The 21,518-nt window shown below is 46.0% G+C and overlaps 1 protein-coding gene across 2 annotated transcripts in view; it reads right to left on the bottom strand.

Moving 5' to 3' along the window:
* Positions 1 to 21,518, bottom strand: part of WWC2 (WW and C2 domain containing 2) — a 130,916-nt gene that overhangs the window by 46,409 nt on the left and 62,989 nt on the right. Inside the window, exons 2-5 of one of the 2 annotated variants that reach the window (XM_081129100.1) lie at positions 21,340 to 21,449; positions 13,991 to 14,194; positions 13,139 to 13,215; positions 1,279 to 1,358 (exon numbers count right to left, since the gene is read on the bottom strand). In XM_081129100.1, the coding sequence (XP_080985226.1) occupies positions 1,279 to 1,358; positions 13,139 to 13,215; positions 13,991 to 14,194; positions 21,340 to 21,449 (471 nt within the window). Of the gene's footprint in view, positions 1 to 1,278; positions 1,359 to 13,138; positions 13,216 to 13,321; positions 13,355 to 13,990; positions 14,195 to 21,339; positions 21,450 to 21,518 lie in introns of those variants that run through there. The other variant, XM_081129101.1, reaches the window with a different exon arrangement.

Genomic DNA, 21,518 nt, shown 5'->3' with positions numbered 1-21,518 from the left:
GTTATGTTGATACAATTACTCAATGACATTTGTGTCTTCCCAGGTCTGCCCAGTGTTTAGGGGGGCTCTGCAACCAACTGAACCTCTTAGAGCAGAGCTATATTTAAGCCCCCACCTGGGGATCTCATAAAATCCATCTGGGGAGCACACCAGAAATGGGCATGTTTTTAAGAGCCCCTCAGATGATGTTAACACGTGGTCATATTTGAGAACCATTAGGATGGGTGCATCTCAAAGCATATCACAGTTGGGGTTCCATGAGGTGAGTAGGCAAAAAAGAGTGAGCCACCAAACCAGTGCCTGAAAGGGAAGTCACATGACGGGTGTTCAAGAGCGACTGGGCATCTGAGATACAACTCCTCATGGAAACACACAGAACAATCAGTGTGTGTCTGCCTGGCCAGGGACGCTGGGATCTTCAGAAGGGGTGGTGCCTCGCTAGCTTGGATCACTATTAAGGGAGACAGGATGAACATGACCCTGATCAGGGAAATCCCTACAAACACGGCCCCACGGCCCCTCAGCTGGTGCACTGGGCCAGCTGACTGCCTTTCAGGGGACGTGGCCTCCAAACGCCTCTGTGGCCATGTGGCCATGGACCAGCGGCTTCCTCTGCATCAGAGGCCCTGTGGCTGGGGTTAGGAGAGCTGGGAAGTCCAGAGAGCCTGTCAGGGTTTAGTTAGGCCGGGCTGGGTGGCAGGGAGAGCCGGGGCTTCCAGGGGCTGGGAACAGGGCGTGGACTGCCAGCTCCTGCCTCCCTGGGTCTTCTACAACCTTCAGCCCGGCTGTGGGCCTGGAGAGGAGAGGGGGCACCCAGAAGTGAGGGGCTCAGGCTCCTCTGCTGACGGTCCCCTCACTCCCTGAGGTCACCACCCACGGGGAGACTCCAGGTCATGCTGGGTGACAGAGGCAGGGCCTTGGGGACATGCTCAGTGCAGCCTGAAGGAGAATGTGGGAGGCACGTCTGTGCCCATCTCAGCTCCACACCTCAATCCTGGAGCAGCCGGCAGGTGCCGGGAGACAAAGCTTGTTTTTCACTTTGGTCTCTTTGGATCTCTAATGATTAATAAAACCTTCAGCGTTTTTCCAAGTACATAGATTTCCCCAAGTTTTTGGTTTGCTGGTTGACTGCTTTTTTTGTTTTCAGTGCAGAGCTTTGAGCTTTTACCTGTAGGTTTCCTTGAGAAATTCTATATGGAACCTGTACTTGCTTTTGCCTTGTGTTAGTGAGGGGGCTTTGCATTACTCTAAAGGCAACTGCAGCATTTTTATACTCACTGTTGCAAGGTTTCAAAGCCTTGTTCCTTATAGAGCAATTCCTGCTTCATCTGCGAGAGCTCCCTCTTCAGCTTTTTCACCTTTTGAGAGAAATCAATGTAGATATGAATGTTTGTAAATAATTAGCAACACGGTTTTAAAAGATAACCCATTAGTAAACTATTAAACACATAAACACAGCCCTTGGTTGAACATTCACTCCACCGGTTTCTCCTTGACAGAAATTCTGTGACGGCAGATTAATCACGTTTCAGTTATCGGTGATGGACATTACTCCTCATGTTAACCCGCATCATCTATTCGGCAACATTCCTATGAGTGCGACATCACTATTGTCTCCGTTTTGTGATAAACAGCCAGGAAGGGCGAGTCAGGACTTTAAACCACGGTATCGCTGACTCTGGAAGCGTGTTCGCATCCGGCCCGCTCCCGGACCAGTGGCCACGCCTGTGTCTCAAACGTCAGGCAGCGCCTGCCTCGGGGCCCCTGCACCTGCTGTTCCCCGCGGCCGGAGCTCTCTCCTCCCAGATCTCCAATCGCTGACCCCTCGTCACTCGGGTCTCCGCTCACAAACCACCTTTTTAAATAGGATTCCTCTAGCCACCCACCCAGGCCACCACCCTGTTTTATTTAGCTCGTAGTATTTTTCAAAAGCTACAATTTTCGTTGTGCTAGTTTACTGCCCGGCCGCCCCCACGGGAAAGCGTCACAGGCTGTATTCCAGTTGTCAGAACAGTCCCGGGCAAACAGCAGGCGGTCAACAAGTATTTGATGTCAAACTGATAAAAAATATTTCTCCCTATTGCCGCATGTGTTCCTCGGTAATAACGACACTAAGGTCGGACGGTCAGAGAGGCCGCAGGAGCCTGGTTTAGTCACGAGCTTGCGTCCTCACGCCGGCAGAAACCTGTCCCCACACGGCGAGGCTGCCTGCAGAGTGAAGCACGTCCTGCTGTGCAGCATTTCTACGCGCTTCCGGGCTTTTACCCCGTTTATCCCACGCATGCCGCAAACACGCATTGACTCTCCACCAGGTGCCGGGCCCTGGGTCTGCAGCGTGAACAAAACAGACATGGTCTTGGCCCTCAATGGTCTTTTTTTCTTTTTTAAACTTTATAACTGTCCAACTTTCCTGGCTGCTTATGTTTTTTGTTAATTTATTTTTATTATTTTTGTTTTTTCCAACACCATTTATCCCTCCATGCCCAGGAGTTCTCTCTCTCTCTCTCTTCCCTCAGTCCCTCCGCTCCCCAACACCCCCTCAATGGTCACACAGAACCACGGGGAGCGAGACACCGAGCAAATAATCACTCAGTGAAATGGATCTCGCCAGCTACCACAGGCGAGAGAAAGAGAACATTCAGGACACTTCCAGACGCGGGGAGCATGGGACCCGCCGCAGTCCAAGGTCGTGGATAAGCCTGCCTGAGGAAACGGTCAGGCTGGGAGGCTGCGAGCCTCACGCAGGGAAGGTTCTGGGAAGGCAGAGCTTGTGGGCAGACCCCGCCGCAGGAAGGGGAGCTCAGCAAGCCTCTGGGATCACAGCGGTGGCAGGTGGCCTGGGAGGGCCTGGAAAAGGGGGCCTGGCGACAGAGTCTTGACGCCACGCTGAGGATTCCTGTGTCTCGTCCTGAGGACAGTAAGAATCAAGGAGAATTTTAAAAGATGAGGTGCTTAAGATTTTAAAAGATCACTGTGATGGCCCCGGTGAGTGGACCCAGAGGGGCCAGCAGGAGCCGCACCGCGGGCAGTGCCGGGGGCAGGGCCCAGAGGAGGCACATCCTGGAGGCAGGGTCAACAGGACTGGGAGATGGGCCCAGCGCGGACGGTGGGGGAGAGGACATGTCAAAGGTCATGTCCAGGGTTTTGGCCTGCCAGTGGGGTGCACGAAGGGGCTTTCCTGAAGAGTGGGACCAGATTTGGGAGGAAGACCAGTTTTCTTTAAGACGTTCTCCGGGTACCCGTGAGACCTCAAAGGCAATTGGAATGTGTGGACTTGACGTTCAGGAGAGGTGTCTGGGCTAGAGATACAAAACTGAGAGTCGCTGACGTACGGATGATTTTTTAAAATGCATGAGACTAAATGGGATCACCTAGAAAGAGTATGTATTGAAAGAAGGCAGTTCAGAAACCCAGCTCGCCACCTCTATCTTCCGAAATCGCCTCGAGTAGTGCCAGGAGAAGTTCACTGAAAAGAGGGCATCGCGGAATATAGGAGAAACATCGGGGGAAGACTGGGCACCGCGAGGATGAGACAAGGACAGTGCTGGGCAAAACTCACGTCTGTACCCCTACGGCACGTACTCTGGACACAGCAGACGTCCAGTCATTTGTCTGGTGGGTTCATCTGAGTGTTTGCCAGTTTGTGCCCCAAGGTGCTTACAGTTTACCAGGAAAAGGAATGGAATACGGATGACTGTGCACAGGCTGCTGGGGCCCTGAGGCGAAAGGCTCACTCCTGGCTGGGGATGAGGGCTGACCCCCTGGAGCAGGAGACACCTGAATGGACCAGGAAGGTCTGTAATCCACGAAGAGCGATGAGCTGATGCACAGGATACCACGAGGACACTTCCGTGTTAGCATTAGGCTACTGTGTCGAAAGGGCCATCAGTAATCAACAGCTCATTCCACATGTCCTACTCTGACAGCATTCCCAAGAGCTTTTTACCAAAAAGACTGACATTTTATTTTAAATCAACAACAGTTAAGCCAAAGATTAGTAGCAACTCAAACAACTGGGCTGACACCTGTCTTTACCTTTGAAAACACCATTGATAAAAACGGTGATACTGAGCCTACTAAGAACTGAATTAAAACAATTGGTAAATTTCATTGACATAAAAATAGCATTCTACTTACACTCATCTGGACTGTGATGACACACCAATTTAATTTCTTTTCAAAAATTATCATTTAAAATCTAAAATTAATACTTGACAATTCAGGGTCTCTCTGAGCGATGGGACACTTGATTGTATGAGCGACAGTGACAGAGAAAGCTGACCTGCGCTTTCTTTCCTTCCACATTATTTTCTTTACCTAAAGTTGGCTATAAGCTGCTCTTTTTATTTTGGGGGCCTTCTTAGTGGATTACCTGAATGATTCTCAGCTCCCGAATACCAATGTTAAATTTGATTTTGTTTACTATTAAAAAAAAAGTTTGATTCTAATGACACTGACAAGTGAAAACAGTATTTCCAACCAGACATTATTTCCAGTTGCTTCTGGCTTTAAGACCATGGTCTTGATGAGCTCAACAACCTTTCTTTTCGGAGAACCATTTGACGTCGTTGGCTCTTAGAGCAGCGCTGTTTCTATCTTCCACTCTCCAACCCACCCTCGAGTGCAGGGCACAGGATGTAAAGACAAGTATCTTAGATCACAGCTAGAGGATTAAGCTAATGCTGACCTGCAAGCTTAGCACAATGTGGACGTGCCTAGAAAGCCATGAGCTAGAAGTCACGAGCACCCTGTGTATTCCAGACATTGCGATAAATGTGAAAACCTATTTTCAGTCCTCACACTCCCCTCCTAGAGAAGCAGTTTAATTCTTCTCAGACCTAAACAGGATGCGCAAGGAACCTGCTGAAGTCCCACTGCTACTCGGCAGCAAAGAGCAGTCTAGAACCCGGGAGAATTTTCAAAAACTACAATAATAAAAGTTTTAGTTACGATGGCATGTTAGTACATGGAAGACCCAAGACAAACTGGAATTGTAGCAAAACGGCCTAAACAAAATCTGCGGCGCTTATCTTAGTTTAGAAACTTCATTATCCCTAGATCCCACCCCAGCTGGAGATCTGAACAGCGCCCCCGGCCTCGGAGCCTGTGTTTCTCTCTCACGTGCGGGACCTTCTGCAGCCAGAGCGGCCGTCTAACTGCCCAGGCCTTTCCTGCGGAATCAGGTCTCAGCCCCGGGATCGCCGAATGCGGGGCGAGCGCGCCTGGCGCCTGCTCCTCCGGCTTTCCACGCCGCCCACGCGACAGCAGCGACATTTCAAACGGGCCTCCAAGCTGTTGCTGAAAGCCAGGGAGTCGCCGCGACTAGGCGTGATGGGCGGGCTGGAAATCCGAGCGCTTCTGGCCGGCTCCTATAACCCGAGTGTAGCTAGTTTTATTTCAGGAGGAGAAAGAAGATGACAACGAGGGAAGCAAATTCCAGAAACCTGTGGGCCCTGGGAGGATCCCGACAGGCAGGTTTCACGAGGCTGCGCTATGAGCGAACCCTGCGGCACTGAAGCCATAATGGGGAAAGTGGCATTTGGCTAATGACCGCCTTCCCCTTCACGTGTCCTCTACTGTCTCGCCGGAGCTCCTTACGCAGGCCCACAAAGGGCAACTGTCACCCTTCTCTTCACCGCGGCTCCCGTATCACTAACAACCCTCACCTTTAAAGAAAACCAGAAATCAGCTCCAGAGAGTCACAGTGTTAATAGTAAAAACATTTTTGACCTAAGGAATAGAGGAAAATAGAACCCCAGAGCACTCAGAACCATTTGTGATGACTAATGAATGACTTTGGTCATCAAAAAACAAAGCCAATGGGAAACATATGAACCATAAAAGAAATATGCTACCTTGAGATACTAGATAAAAATATGGAAAGTCAATGCTAGATCTCCACCAGTAATTCAAATAAACCAGAAAGTTGCTATAGGACCCACCGCACCCTAGAGGAAGGTCTCCTTTGTGAATGCTCCATGTGCACCTGAAAATATGTATTTTGTTATTTTTAGATGGTATGTTCCACGAATGTTAGTTTGATCAGGCTGGTTGATGGCACTGTTCACAGCTTCAACAACCATGATTTTGTCTGTATGGTCTATCAATTACTGAGAAAGGGGTGTTGATATATCCAAGTATAATTGTACATTGGTATTTCTCCTTTCAGTTCTATTGGTCTTTTTCAGGTATTTAAAACTCTGTTATTATGTGTGTAAATCTTTATTTAGGATTATGTGAATATATCATTATGTCCTTTGATGAACTGACTTATTAGTAGAAAATTCCTAAAATATCCTTGTTCCAAAGTTTACTTTGACATTACTATGACAAGAGCAACATTCCTTGCATTTGTATTTTCATTGGCATATCTTTTGCATTCCTTTTAATTTTCAACCCACTTGGGTATTTATATTTAAAATAGGCCTGTTGTAGCCATCATAGAGTTGGTTCTTATTTTAACCATTCTGATAATTTCTGCCTTTTTTTTTTAATCTTCACCCAAGGATATTTTTTCTATTGCTTTTCAGAGAGAGAGAGAGAAAGGGGGAAAGAGAGGGAAACGTCGACGTACATACACACACCTTACCGGTTTTGCTTCTTGTATCCACCCTTTGGCTATTGCGAGTAAAACCGCTGTGGACATGGGAGTGTAAGAACCTGAGTTCCTGCTTTCAGTTCTTCTGGGTCTATACCTAGAAGGAGACTCGCTGAATCACATGGTGATTCTATGTTTAACTTTTTGAGCAACTGCCATGCTGCTTTCCACAGCGGTTCTACCATTTCCATTCCCAGCCACAATGTGCAGGGTTCCAATTTCTCCGGATCCTCACCAACACTTGTTACTTTCCGCTTTTAAAAAAAAAATAATAGCCAACCTAATGGGCGTGAGGAGACAGCTCGTTGCGGCTTTGATTTGCATGTGTTCAGTGATTAGCGGCGGTCATCTTTCCTGTGCCCACCGGTCATTTGTGTATGTCCTCTGGCCCCATTACTGCCTCTACCTGGTGCCCCACGTCTTACGAGGTCCCTCCGCTCTGGCTGGCGGAGCACGGACTATTCCCCTCCTCCTCTCCAGCATGTCCCCCGAGTCCTGACACTTGCACTTCACTGAACTTTGCCCTTCTGTGTCCTCAGCTCGGCACACACTGGGCCCTGTGTGAGTCCTCCCTCCCCCATTGCCAACGCTGTGGCCTAGGGCTCGCCTCCCTACTCCCCTTCGGTTAGGGATCAATATTCTACCGCCTGCGATCCAATGTCTGAAAAGTCGTTTTACGGAGCTTGTTCACGTCTCCAATGATCTGTTGTTAGCAGACAATTCCTACAGCAGCTAATACTTCCTGGGCAAAAACAAGAGCCAGCTGGGTCTTTTAAGAGATATTCATGTGATTCCAACACCTTAAATTCTAGGGGGAATATCTCCCCGTTGGACCTAGTTCATCAATCTCTCTTTCTTTCTCTACAGGCACAAGATCTAAATTTGGGATCCACTGGCTCATCTCAAACCACACAACTCTGTTCCCCTAGATCTTGAAGGGGCTCCCTCGGACTCTGGTTCTTTGATTGAGTAAAAGCTGTAGTACTATGTCTACCACCCTCAATTCTAGAAATAAATATGTACATGAAAATGCCGAAGATTTCAAAATGTATGTAGCACAAGTAGGTATTATTTTCTCTCCCTACTTCATTGTCATGGCCTCAGGAGATTGATTCTCCCCAAATTTAATGTGAACACATTCGGTGAATGTATTCGTTGTGTATATGTCACGGAAAAGTATCAAACTATCAGGAAGTGTTGGTTTGAATGTATTCATTATAATATCTTTATCTCATACAGTTCCACAAAGCCAACTCCCACAGCCCTTAAGAAATGAGCAGATGACTTTTGCAGGTTTTACAGAATCCCTTCACACTGATCACTATGATCACTGCTGCCCTACGCCCGTCTTCCTGGGCTGCATGCTCCCTCAGAGAAGTTGGCAGCGCTTGAGGCTAAAATGCCACGAGCATGACGCAGGCAGGGCCGTGCGAGAGCTGAGGAGGGGGCCGCAGCCACGGCCGGGGCTGGCACAGGGATTTCGCAGGGCGGGGAAAGCGAGCACCTCCTCCCGAAAGCGCGGTGCCAGTGAAGGGCTCCTTTTAACGTGCATGTTATCGAGCCTGCACTGTGGCACCTTCAGAGCTAAAAAGGGGGAAAAGGGAGACCCAAATCACTGGGGAAAGAGAGAAGCAAAAACTATTAAATCCATACACGTGACCAAGTGCCACAGTTTTATTCTACTCAAGGTCTGAGGATGCTTTGGGGGGGGGGGTTTCTGCTGGGCTACGGATTTTAAGGGTGCCAGGGTGCTGGCACGTCCTCACCGATGACACCAGCTCTGGGCTGGACGGGTATCTCTCTCTCATCTTCTGTCTGTCTTGCTCTCTTTTCTTTAGGGAATGTGAGTCATGTCATTCTTCGTGTCATTCAAAATTCACTATGCCTGGTGCACCATTTTCTGACACAACACCAGCGACACCACACATTCACTTCTGAAGAGCCTGAAAGAAGCTCTGTGTCTAACGCTCACCCTGGTGTCGCCATCAGCATCACTCCGTCACCTTCAATACCCCGAAACCAGGGAAGCCGCAGCTCAAAGAACTCCGGGCATATGCTAAGTTTTAAATGTAGTGCGACTATAAAGACATCACTCACATCTACTCAAGAGTCAGTCCTTGCCCGGCCGGGCGTGGCTCAGCGGTTGAGGGTCGACCTAGGATCCAGGAGATCAGGGTTCGATTCCCGGTCAGGGCACAGGCCCAGGTTGTGGGCTTGATTCCCAGTTGGGGGCGTGCAGGAGGCAGCCAATCAATGACTCTCATCATTGATGTTTCTCTCTCTCCCTTCCTCTCTCTGAAATCAATAAAGATATATTTAAAAAAAAAAAAAAAAAAGTCAGTCCATACTGGTGGTAATTATACTCTCAGGAGACAGATTTCTTTTCACCTGAAGACACTGCTATGCTTTTTGTCTGTTAGTTGACTGGTGGATAAAGTGACATAATGTGATGTGCACATGAATGAACACTATCAACAATTACAAACTAAACTTTAAAGTCAACTGCCATTCTCAAAAGCCTGTGCCCAAGATTACAAATCAGTGAGACTGTGGATGACTTTTCTAAGTCCAGCACCACTGCTAAGAATAACTGAATTCATGCTAACAGTGAGTGAGAAAATAGATTTGAGAACAACCAGCCAAGTGTTGAGAGTGGAGTACAAATAATTTAACCAAAGGGGCCTTTGTTTTCTTTTTTTTTTTTTACAAAATTAAAAGTTGGCTCAGAGCATGTGCCATGGTACTCAATAAATTTCTCAAATACCTTTGTATTTCAAAAGACTTTATTTTATACTCCCAACATTTTATTTCGGTTTAATAAATAATAGTAAAAACTTAATCAAATTCATCACAAATTTTCTCCACCAAATATCACACCTATTTGTAATTTGGGGCATACATTTTTTAAAATACCAGTTGAATTTAAGATTCAGTTTGTATGAGATATTCCATTCCCAACCCAAGAAGACTGTGGTCTAAGTATCTATTATGAATAAGTAAAATAATAAATTTCACAGTAAAAGTTTTTATATTCCTCTTCTTAAAAAATAGATTTTCTCAAACAGTTGAACACTACCTTTAAAAGTTATAAGTATATTAATAAAAAAGCATTAACTTATTCATTTCACCATTTCAACACCTAGAAACAGGATGCCAGGAAGTTACTGTTGCCCCACTTGACCAAGGAGGAGTCTGAAAGCAACGATCACCAATACCTATGACCATAATATAAAATAACATAAAAAGGTGTTTTAGACACATGTTCCAAATACTTGGTTCCCAAACGCTTGACCCACTAACTCTAATTCAGCGAAAGAAACGAAGCACACTTGCTAATGCTGCTGCATCAAGATAATGAAGTATGAAGCTGGTGCTTGGCTTTGTCTAAAAAAATTGTGACTGTGACCAAAAAGGCCGGAGGGTGCTCTGAGACACCACCACAATGAGGAGTTCATTCTTCACGAGCTGCTATTGCCGTGAAAGGGACCAGCACATACAGCAATTTCCACAGGGCAGACAAGCCAAAGAAAGGCCAGTTTACCAAACTCCGCGCGGCTCTGCCGCGGTGCCCACCCACTTCTGAAAGGGCCGCCTGGCAAATGTGCACAAACAGCGGAGAGGGGGCATCACACGAGCGACAGGAGCAGCGCAGCCCACGAGGGCCGGTCTGCCAAGGGAGCATTTCTACGAAGTGGTCACGCTGCAAGGACGTGTTCAACGCTTCCTGCTGCAAGAGATGAAGAGGCCACTTCCGATCTTTTATTACGGTCGCTTATGAATATCTATGTCTTCTTCGAGAGGGAAGCATCTTCAGGGGGCACTCCTGTCTGCCTCACCCTTGTGGTCGCACAGCAATGAAATGTATAAATGACATGCAGGCATCGGATAGTGAGAGCAGAGTGACCCTGGCATTAAATAAGCTTTATCTAAGATTCCGCTGCACAGGTCTGGGGAGGGTGACCACTGGGACCTCCTGGAATCTCCCCGATGGAGATGGGTTCCCTTTCCTTCTAAATGGCTTTGTATGAAATCTCCTATAAGTTTTGTTTTTAAATCCTTTCCTTAGTTTGCTTTTCTAGAGGGGGATTTAAATGAACAAACTACACTAGCTGATCAAGGTCATTCCCTTTACCACGTGCCTTACAGAGGCAAGAACTATGAAAAATGGTTAAAATTCCAAAGGGCAATAATAAAAAGTAGTAATTTCCTGAGACGTGCACAGCTCAAGTGAGTACAGAGGTTCATGAAGAGTAAGTTTGACAAACACTGCTTTCCTTTTTTTAGATAAGGTACCTAGTCCAGTGTCACAGAAATGTGCAGACAGTACAGGGATCAGCAACAAGGCGTCAGACAAGGCATCACAGGATGTTCTTGAGAGACGCACGGAGAGAGGGGTGCGCCGACAGAGCAAAGGGTCTGGCGCACTGGAGGATGTTCATGGCAGCAAGCCCCGAGCACTTCTATCAACGACTTCCCAAACTGAACCCAGAAACCCAAACTGAAGAGAGGTCTGAAAGTAGAGACAAACTTTTTTCACACTCGTTTTCTGAGAATAGAAAAGTCAGAAGAAGAAAAAACATCTATTTAAAAATACTGGCGAACTAGAACTTGTGTGAAAGACCCGAAAGGCGAGGGAAGCCCACAGTCATGATCCAGACTGAGCAGTTTTTCCTTTTGAGGCAGAGAGTAAGAGCCTGAGCTCAGGGAGCTACACACAGTCCGGTCCATGGAGCAGAAGCTTGGGAGAGGCTTGGAGTTCAGCCTCCGTCCAGCAGAAGGCGCTCTCACAAGACACCCAAGGAGTTCAACCAGGACTTTGAAGAGCTCTGCGCTAAGAGAAAGGGTAACCTGGGAACAGACCCACTCTTCGAGAAGAGATGAAACTCAGATTTCAAATACACACCCTGACTGAATTAAAATTGTATGTCCCAGGCCTAACTTTCTACGAAAAGCAAAACTAAATTCTCTTTAAAGGATTACAAGATCATCCTGAACCTCAAATCGTCTTTATACTTTTCCATACATAATATATGGCTCTTAATAAAAAGTAAGCAGTTGTAAGTGGTCAAATATTGACCCCAAACCAAAACCATTCTTCAGACCATATTGAAGAATCCAACATATAGGAAATCTAGGTTTTATACTAATCAAGACATGGAATTTAAAAAGTAACTGTTATTATTTTGTTCAAAAAATTATATATTAGTGTTCAGAATTTGGGCAAGTATAAAAAACAAATAGAAATTTCAGAACTGAAAAATAGGTAGTGCAATGACGCTGAAACCAGTAATAAAAGACTATTCCCAACTATTTAAAAGCTAAGTATACTTCAATCAAAAAAAAGTTACAAAAGTTAGAAAATATTTTGAACTGATTGATAATAAAAATACAAAATTCAAAACCTGTGAGTTGCAGGCAAAAGCCACGTGCAGAAAGTAATCTAGAGCTCTAAGAGCATATATTATAAAGTAAGAAAGCCCCAAAGCATTTCACGTATTTGCTAAAGTTGAAGCTATAAATATTTTTTGACAAAGCAATTTCATTCCTAGTGCATAACTCAGAAAAATGTGTACATATGTGTCCCAAAAGACATGAATAATAGACATGTACATTAAGGCATCATTTTTAATTACCAGGAATTGGAAAAAGCTGCAATGTACATCATTATAGAAGTACATCAGTAAAAGAATTTATGGTATGTATCCAAAAGTGGTCCAAATGTTGAGCAAAAGAAGCCATCAAATAATACATGTGGTAGATTCCAGTTTTACAAAGTCAGAGCAGGCAAGAAACTAACCTACAGTGCTGCCAAGGCCAGCGTTTCCTCTGGAGAGTGTAATGACCACGAGGGGATACACTGGGGACTTGGGGGTCATGGTAATAATTTATTTCATGGCACAGGTAATGGTTACATGAATTTATGTACTCGGTGAACAGTCTTTACAGCTCTAAAAATCAAAGATAAACAAGCTCTGGCCTCAACAGCAGTTTCGTCAAAAAGATTGAGGGTAAAGATCAGGAAACAACCCATGAGAAAGTGTGATAGACTAGTCAAGTTCTAGATAAAGATCAAGAAACAACCCATGAGAAAGTGTGAGAGACTAGTCAAGGTCTAGGTAAAGATCAGGAAACAACCTACGAGAAAGTGTGAGAAACTAGTTAAGTTCTAGAAAGGAATGACTGGTGACAGGAATCTGAGCATCTTTAAATATTGGGCCATCTGATGAAAGAACAATTGGGTCCAACTCTAGAAGTCATTTTAGTACGGTAAGGGAAAGTTAAGCTATTGAACCTCGGGTTTTGATTCAATATACTAATTGCAATAATAAAACTGCCCAATAACAGAACATACTCGGTCTCAATACCGAGGACAACGTCAATCACAGAATAAGTTCTAACAAAGGCAGAAACACCACCCATCGGAATAAGCGGAGGGAGCTGCTACATAGAATGGACGTGGCAGGCGACCACTCATGCCCCTTGTCCACCTTCAGAGTCTACACACATGTTCAATGGAGAGCCACGATAAAAAAAACTTACCCTTAATCGCGTAGTGGAGATCTCGGCTTTTAAAATATCAGGATCATATTTAGTACTAGATGAAGATCCTGAGAACACTTTCAAAGAGAAAAGAGAAAAACAAGTTGCATAACTAGTTCTTAGCTGAGAATTCACAAACTCCAAAAACAACAAGGTTCACATGCTTCTGTGATACTTACTTACTTTATCATTTCTTTATTGTCATTCATCAGACACCTAAATATAAAAAGTAATCTTCAAACCTTCATAATTTAAAAAAACTCAAGAAAGACAAATGTCATAAAGACCAGGGTACTTCATTTTCTTCTGGATTCTATACCAGTGCATAAAATCGTCAAGGTCCTCATGGCAGATATAGTTTATCAGAGTTTTTGGCATTATCCAGAAACTGACCATTTCAGTGGGACATCTGAGCCCATCGTGCTGCTCTTTAAACAAGCCAGCCCCAGATGACCAGTTTTGGAGACAAGAGAGAGCTAAGTCAACTCAGTGGTCAACAGAAGCGTCACTCTAGCTAACGGTTCCAGTTCCTCCCCACCAGGAAGAGTGTACAAGAGTGGCCACAGGGCCGAATAACTCGCCTTGGTCTGAAAGGGTAAAATTTGACTCATAACTAAAGAAAAGGCAAAGAGGAAGAGGGAGGGGCAAAGACAGAAGGGATACAGAATCCCCAGGGAGGATACGCGATCTGGAATGAGGTCAAGGGGATTTACTGGGAAGTCTGGGGTGCCCTCCCCAATCTTCCTGCCGAGGAAGGAACAGGCCCCAAATGAAACTCCACAGAAACCCAGGGGCCACATGTCATCTACAGTTTGGTCCCCATGTTTGCAGTGAACAGCCACACTGACTTACAGCTTGTGTGAGAGCTGGACTTCTCCTTATAGGCATCGTTCAATCGCACGTATTCATCGAGGGCCAGCGCCAGCCTCTGCTCCTTCACGTGGTACAGCTCCTTCTGCGTCCTGAGGGCATCCTGAGCCACCGAGAGATAGTCCTTAAGCATCTTCTCCTGCTCGCCCCGCCATTGCTTTCTCGGGTCTTCAATCTGGGTGGTTTCTGAAAATACATTCGGTGGGTTCTTTTTTAGGATCTAATTATGCTCTTTTAATTATTATTATTTAAGCTTTAAAAAAAGTAGCTAGCTTTAATTCTTACATCCCTAAGTAATTTATTAGTATGTGGGAAGTGACTTCTCCAGGAATTGGACAGTTTTTGGTTTATTTAGCCCAAACCTCCCCACCCTCCTCCCCCACTTCCAGGTCCTTGTCAACTATTTATTCCCCTTGTGAATCCATCAGATGCAACTGTCGAAGCAAAAACGTCCACAGCTGAGATCTGGTCCTTCTTCTCTAGAGTTCCCCGGCTCCCCAGTCCCCATAGACAGGCCCAGGGTGACTAAGGAAGTGGCCTGGGTCAGCCAGACCCAGTGCAGCCGCTGCCTCAGGCCCGGGCCCTGCTTCCCCATCACTGGGAAATAAAAGGGGAGCTCTCTCTACAGTGGTATGTATTTTGAACACTAATCTTTAAAGATGTAAATATTTCAATATGCAAAGGAAGGCTATCTCATGTAGCTGTGGGGGGAAACATGCTGGCGTCGAGGTCTAAAGAAGATATCTGGAGGGACGGCCCCGAGTGGACGGCCCCTCCCGCCAAGAATCTTCAAGGACCTCATCACCATGGGGCAGCCCAGGCACGTGTGAGATGGAGAACTGGCCGGGACCAGCCGATAAGAGCCTAAACATCTCTCTTTTAAATATTCATTACAACTCTGATCTCTGGCTATCGGAACATGTAATATTTATATTCCCTTCCAATGTTTATATGTATGAATGCAACCTGGCTCAAAGCAGACTCATCCTCTAACAAATATAACTTTGTGGTCTTCAGAAAGTTTCCTAACTGGGGATGGCACACAGTAACGCTCCCCTCCCAGTACTCATACCCTTGAACATGGGCCAGACTTTGTGGCTTGTTTCTAAGGGACACCACAGAGACCAAGGGATGGGACGCCACCTGAGATCAGACTACAGAGGCCACGGCTGCCATCGTGCTCTCGCTCTCTGCCCCTGCTCTTGGCTTTTCTGCTCTGATGAAGCAAACTGCCGTCCTGTGGAGAGGCCCGCGTGGCAGGGAATGAGGGGCCACTGGCCAGCAGCCACGAAGGAAGGGAATCCTGCCAACAGCAGCAGGGGAGCTGGGAGCAGACCCTCCCCAGCCACGCCTGGGCGGCCACGGTCTGGCCAACTCGCTGAGCCTCGCTGTGGATGTCCCCAAGCCAGGGGCTCCAGCTAGGTCCTGCTTGGATCCATGACCCACAGAAACCATGAGATAATAAGTGTATTTTAAGACACTAAGTTCTGGGATAATTTGTTACATTAAGATAACTAATAACTGAACCAGATGAAGAGATAAATTGAAAGTACGTGAAGAACTTGCAATGTTTATAAGTTATAATAGTTACGCTAAGATTTGCACATCCAGTTCCCTCTCAGTATCTTCAGAGGCTTTATCTAATCTTATTTCCCTACATACTGGGAACTGGGATACTTTCTATAAAACACCTGTCAACAGCTAAGCTGCTACAAAACACTGCCTGACAGTTCAATGAATGACATAAAATACTACTACTACTACTAACAACAAGCCATCAGCACTGGTTTGGGACAGATCAGCAGAAACACTCAGGAGACTGAGTGGCTTAAACACGGTGCATGAAGGAGGCTCAGCAGGAAACGGTCCCATTTCTGAAACACGCACAACCACAGAAGAGCGCTCCCACAGGGCCCTCAGGAGGCTCCATAAGGCAGGCTGGCCTCGTCTCCATCAGCTGTATTTGCTGAGTACGTTTATGAAGTTTATTAAATGTAAATATTCCAAAAAAGTCTATTATACAAATGCGGTATTTTTTTGTTATTAAGACCTTGGGTAGCCTTGGGAGATCACTGTATTAAATGCAATGAAATGTGCACGTTGTCTACTGTATGAAAGAAGCAATAACTTACTCTCAGCACCACGTACCTCAAGAAACCCACATTCCATCAGTTGTACGGATGTGAAACTCTGCAGACAGAGAACACACTGTGGGTTACAGAGCTGGTGGTGGAGACAGTGTTAGACTCTTCAGAGGAGTATCATTTGGGTGTATTGTGCGTATTTCTGTTCCCTCCGCTGTGCTCAGGAAGAATGAATGAAGGGAACAGGAGCAACTCCTCCTCTCTGTTTCAGGAACGATCTGCCATGTCTATCATTTATCTGTTCCTTACTGCCACCGACAACTACTGACCACCCGCCCCACGCCACAGGGGAAACAGGACATCAGGCAGGACCCCTCCTTCCTAGAACTTACATTACACAGAGGAAATTGTGACAGTTCCAGGACACAGGGGTGCCCTCTGGCTGGGCGAGGAAGGTCCCACGGATGGGCAGTGATTAAGCGGGGCTGTGAACGGTCCCAGACAAGTGCCCCGTCAGGGCCCAGTCCGCTTACCTGTCCGGCCCTCCTCGCCCACCCCTCCCCACCCCTCCCCACCAGCTGCAGACTCTTCTTTCTGTCACCAAGCCCTGCTTTCTGCGGCCTCTCCAGGCCTTTCACTTTACTGTGGGGGTTTCTCCTTTTGCCAACCCCGGACCCCACCCATCCCCATGCTCGAGAGGCCTGGCTCACTCGTTCTGGGGTACCAGCTGACAGCCCCTTCCCGAGGCAGCCCAGCCTCACCCTTCGGAATGGACAGGGTGCTTCTCCCTGTCCTGTGTGCCACTAGCGCGATGGTGGTTCGCTCTGCGTTCCACGGTGCTTTTCATTTCCCCCAATCCTCCAAGAGGGACTAGCCTAGGGTTTCTTTTTTTTAATTTTATTGTTGACAGTACTCCAGATGTCCCCCATTTTCCCCAGCTTTGCCCCCCTCCACCCAGTCCGCACCCAGGTCTTCACCACACTACAGTCTGTGTCTGTGGGCTACGCATATATGCATGTAAGTTCTTTGGTTAATCTCTTCCCGTCCCCTCCATCTCCTCCCATCCCTTCCACCCCTCTCCCCTCTGGGATTTGTCAGTCTGTTCCATGCCTCTGGACCTATTTTGATCATCAGTTTATTTTGTTCTTTAGATCCCACATACGAGTGAGATCATGAGATATAGGTCTTTCTCTGACTGGCTTATTTCACTTAGCACAATACTCTCCAGGTCCATCCATGCTGTTGCAAAAGGTAAGAGGGCCTTCTTTTTTACAGCTGCATAGTATTCCATTGTGTAAATGTACCACAGTTTTTTAATCCATTTGTATCTATTGATGGGCACTTGGGCTGTTTCCAGAGCTTAGTTATTATAAATTGCGCTGCTATGAACATAGGGGTGCATAAGTTCTTTCTGATTAGTGTTTTGGGATTCTTAGGTTATATTCCTAGACGTGGGATCACTGAGCCAAACAGTGGTTCCATTTTTAATTTTTTGAGGAACCTCCATACAGTTTTCCATAGTGGCTGCACCAGTCTGCATTCCCACCAGCAGTGTACTAGGTTCCCCTTTCTCCACACCCTCGCCAGCACTTGTTTATTGATTTGTTGATGTAGCCATTCTGACAGATGTGAAGTGATTCCTCACTGTGGTTTTAATTTTCATCTCTCTGATGATTAGCAACGCTGAGCATTTTTTCATATGTCTGTTGGCCATCTGTATGTCGTCTTTGGAGAAGGGTCTATTTAGGTCCTTTGCCCATTTTTTAATTGGATTGTTTGTCTTCCTGGTGTTGAGAAGTATGAGTTCTTATCAGAGGCTGGAAGGGGAGGGGTTGTAACAAGACAGAGCTTCATGCTTCCCAGAGTAGCCGGGGGATCAAGCCTCAATCCCACACCCCACGGTAGGCAGTGGCAGCCTGTCCCAGGATCCTCTCCTCCCCGCTCTGTCCCAAAACAGAGGCGGTCGTGGGATGTATTCAGGAGTGTGGCAGGGCTAGGCCTGTCTTTCTAGCGAGAACACTAGGAAAAGAGGCTGCGGGAAGCAGAGAGGATGGGGGGGCAGAGAGGAGAGCTCAGGAAGCGTCTCAGTGTGCTGCCCATTTTTAAATTGGGTTGTCCTTTCAATGCTGATTTTCAGGAATTAGTCATATGCTCTGGATAAGGGGCCTTTGACAGTATGTGTACGGTAAATATTCATCCATGATACTGTATTCAGTAGTATATTCTTTTAAATATGTCGCATGAAGACTCTATTCACAAAATAGAACACACTCCATTTATATGAAGTTGTAAACCAGGTAAAACTAAGCTGTGATGACAGAAATTAGAACAGTATGCAACATTGGGAGGGGGTGATGGGAAAGGGGCAGGAAAGAACGTACTGGGGTTGTGAGCATATTCCATGTCTTAACTAGAATGGCATTTCTCAAATTTCACTGAAATACACACTTAAAATCTGTGCATTTTCTTATATGTAAATGAGACCTCAATTACCAGAGAAAAGACAAAAAAATTAGAGTATAATTCTGACCTGATCAAAAAGTTATTTACTTCTGGTTTTAGTAATAAAATCAAAACCTTATAAACACTACTTCATAATTATCTTCTGGTCAGCTAACATCCCCCACCAATATCTACACCCCCACTTTACACACACACACCCCCCCCCAAAGGTAAATTCCACCATAAAACACGTAAGGCCTATTATAACTACTATCATTGTCAAGGTCAAATCTTTTACTGCTAGATATTTAATAGTGTTATACAGAAACAGTATTAAACAGCCAAACATTCTTCATTTCATTTTTTACTAAAATAAAGAGAAAATAGTGCTGAAACTAAACAATGTCAAGACACAACATATGTGTGGACCAGCTGTTAGGAGAAGATAACACCATTTGCTCACTAACCTGCTTCCCGGGACTGTCTTGAAGATTAATGAGATAATGGAGCAGATCTTTTTAGTGGGAGAACTACTGGCTGGGGGTAACCTGGGCGCTTCAGGGCACGGTAAATCCGTCAGGCCGCTGGGAGGCCATTACTGCACTAAAGCAAACTGGTAGACCCAAAAATTTATATTCTGATCATTAAGACTTTAAATATTCAGACTGGTGCTTTCTGAAGCATAACTTATACTTGAAATGCACTTTAATTTCTCCAAAAACAAACAGGAAGCTTTTAATCTGTGAGTGAAACGATAAAGCTCTTCCTTCCTTCTCACATTTAAGAGTTTATCATTACCCTCGGTACCAAGGATAAAGAAATCCAACTGTGGTCCCTGGCCTTGAGACGCTCACGCAATTTAGTGAGAGAAACACGCAAATAGGTCATCTAAATGAACATGACAAGTGATTTTTGAACATCCTTAAGTACCTGGTGCACGGGGACAGGGCACCTAATTCCGAATGGGGGCGGGGACCTGCATGGTGGAGGGCTGGGATAAGAGGTGGCCTTTGGGGAGCAGAAGGACCCTGGGTGGACGTGGCAGCTGGGGGGGGGGGGGCTGGGCAGAGGGTGCCTGGGGCTAAAACCAACAAATGCAAAGAAAGGCTGAAAGCCAAGGAAGCAGAGGGCAGAGCTGGAGTGTCCTCCAGTGCTTGGGCAGGGCGGGACAGGGCGGGGCGGGGCGGGGCGGGACAGGGCGGGGCGGGGCTGCCCGGGATAGGAAATGCAGGCCGGGGGCAGACGCACTGCAAAGAGCCTCTGGTAAGGAATCAGATATATGCACCTGGAACTCTGGACAAGGCTTCAGAGGCAAATTTGTCAGCCATCCGCCTCAAGGGAATAAGTGAAGTCATCATCCAAGGAGGTCTGGAGGGTGCCAACGAAGACTGTTCCAGAAACCCCACCACCAGGTGGGGGTGAAGAAGGGACAGGCGAGAGTAAGCTGGGCAGGGGCAGCCAGGTATGCAAACAAAATTCCAACAAAAGGTGTTATGCAATCCAAAGGAACAGGGAACCAGTGACGGGGGCAAGGTCACATCAAGGAAGACAAGGTAAGACCACGTGTTGTCTAGATCCATCGCGGGGGTCTCAGGTGGCCTTGGCCGGAGCAGTTTCTGTGAAATGCTGGTGAACGTGAAGGAAGTGAAGTCCTGCAGAAGGTGGCTTCCAGCAAGTTTCCCGAAGGGAAAAGAGAGGACCACAGCGGGTAAGGGATCTGGGTCGAAAGACGGTTTTGGGTATGAGTAAGGGAGGCAGAGGGGGAGATATTTTTATCAGTTTTTTACTTTTGGTGGTTTTGGTTTGGTTTTATATTGAGAGTTTCCAGTGTTTAAATACTAAGACAAAAGAACCACTAAAAATAGAAATACAGAAATGGTGGAGAAAATTTTAAAACTGGGAATTGGTAAAGATACGAAGTAGGAGAGAAGGGTCATATAAAGGTTATTAAGAGGGATCTTGGCAGAGGGGGGGTAGCTGAGAACACCTCTTTCCCTGAGTAGAAGAGAGAGCCCTGAGGTGGGCTGGGAACCCAAGTTTGTATGTAGGTGGTGGGAGGGATATGAGGGGATTCATTTTCTCAATTTCATGCCATGAGAGCTCATTTCTGTTGAACCAAGACAGGTAGGTTTGTTCCTGATGTCCCAAATGATATTTAAGGGAAAAAAGCTAAACTCTTATACATACAAAATAAGTATAAAAGTGAGATTTAAATAGTTACACATTTCAGATATTCCACTGTATTGTTTTATGTACAATCACATAATAAGGAATTATGATCATTTTAAATGAACTTAATTTTAACAAAATCAGTCCCCTCCACCATAACATTAAAGCATTTGGTTGTCAATCACTGATAAGCAATAAAACCTAGTATATAAATAATAACATAGTATCATGAAAGGGTTATCACAAAATACAAAAATAAAAGCTAACTTTAAAACCCACAATTATGAATTCTTCACGGACTTTGTAGGAACTTTTAGGGAGAGAGAGAGAATATCTCCACAAAAAAGTGACACTTCTGATCAAATGAAAAAGTAGCAGGGGCGAAACGTACAGACTCGGTGTCAGTATTTGTGTTGAACAGATCAGGCGCCTTTCTCTCTCTCTGCCCCCATAAGCCCAACTCTACACACACGCCCCAAATTCCAAACTGGCCATTTCAGTTAAATATTAGTCACTGAGAAAGTGGGGGTTAAAATAAAGCAATTCACTTTGTAAAATGTTTGCTCTTTTGTACAAGTCTAGATTTAGGGGATTACTTTTCTGATCTGGCTTCTTTTACCGAAAAGAAATACTTACTGTTGATGTGATCGATGTAGTAGACACCAATCTGAGGGTCGAACCCCGCTTCCCAGCCCCACGGCAGCTCATCCCCAACACAGTCAGCAAACGACAAGGGCTTCGTCAACCTGCAAGAAGCCAGAATGAACACACAGGTGATTTTCCCATAAACCACGTGGTTAAAATCCAGCACCCGA

Source organism: Miniopterus schreibersii, assembly GCF_964146895.1.
Source record: "Miniopterus schreibersii genome assembly, chromosome: 2".
Classification (NCBI taxonomy): Eukaryota; Metazoa; Chordata; class Mammalia; order Chiroptera; family Miniopteridae; genus Miniopterus; species Miniopterus schreibersii.
Note: the sequence above shows the minus strand (reverse complement) of the source record. Positions and strands in the feature narration are given on the sequence as shown.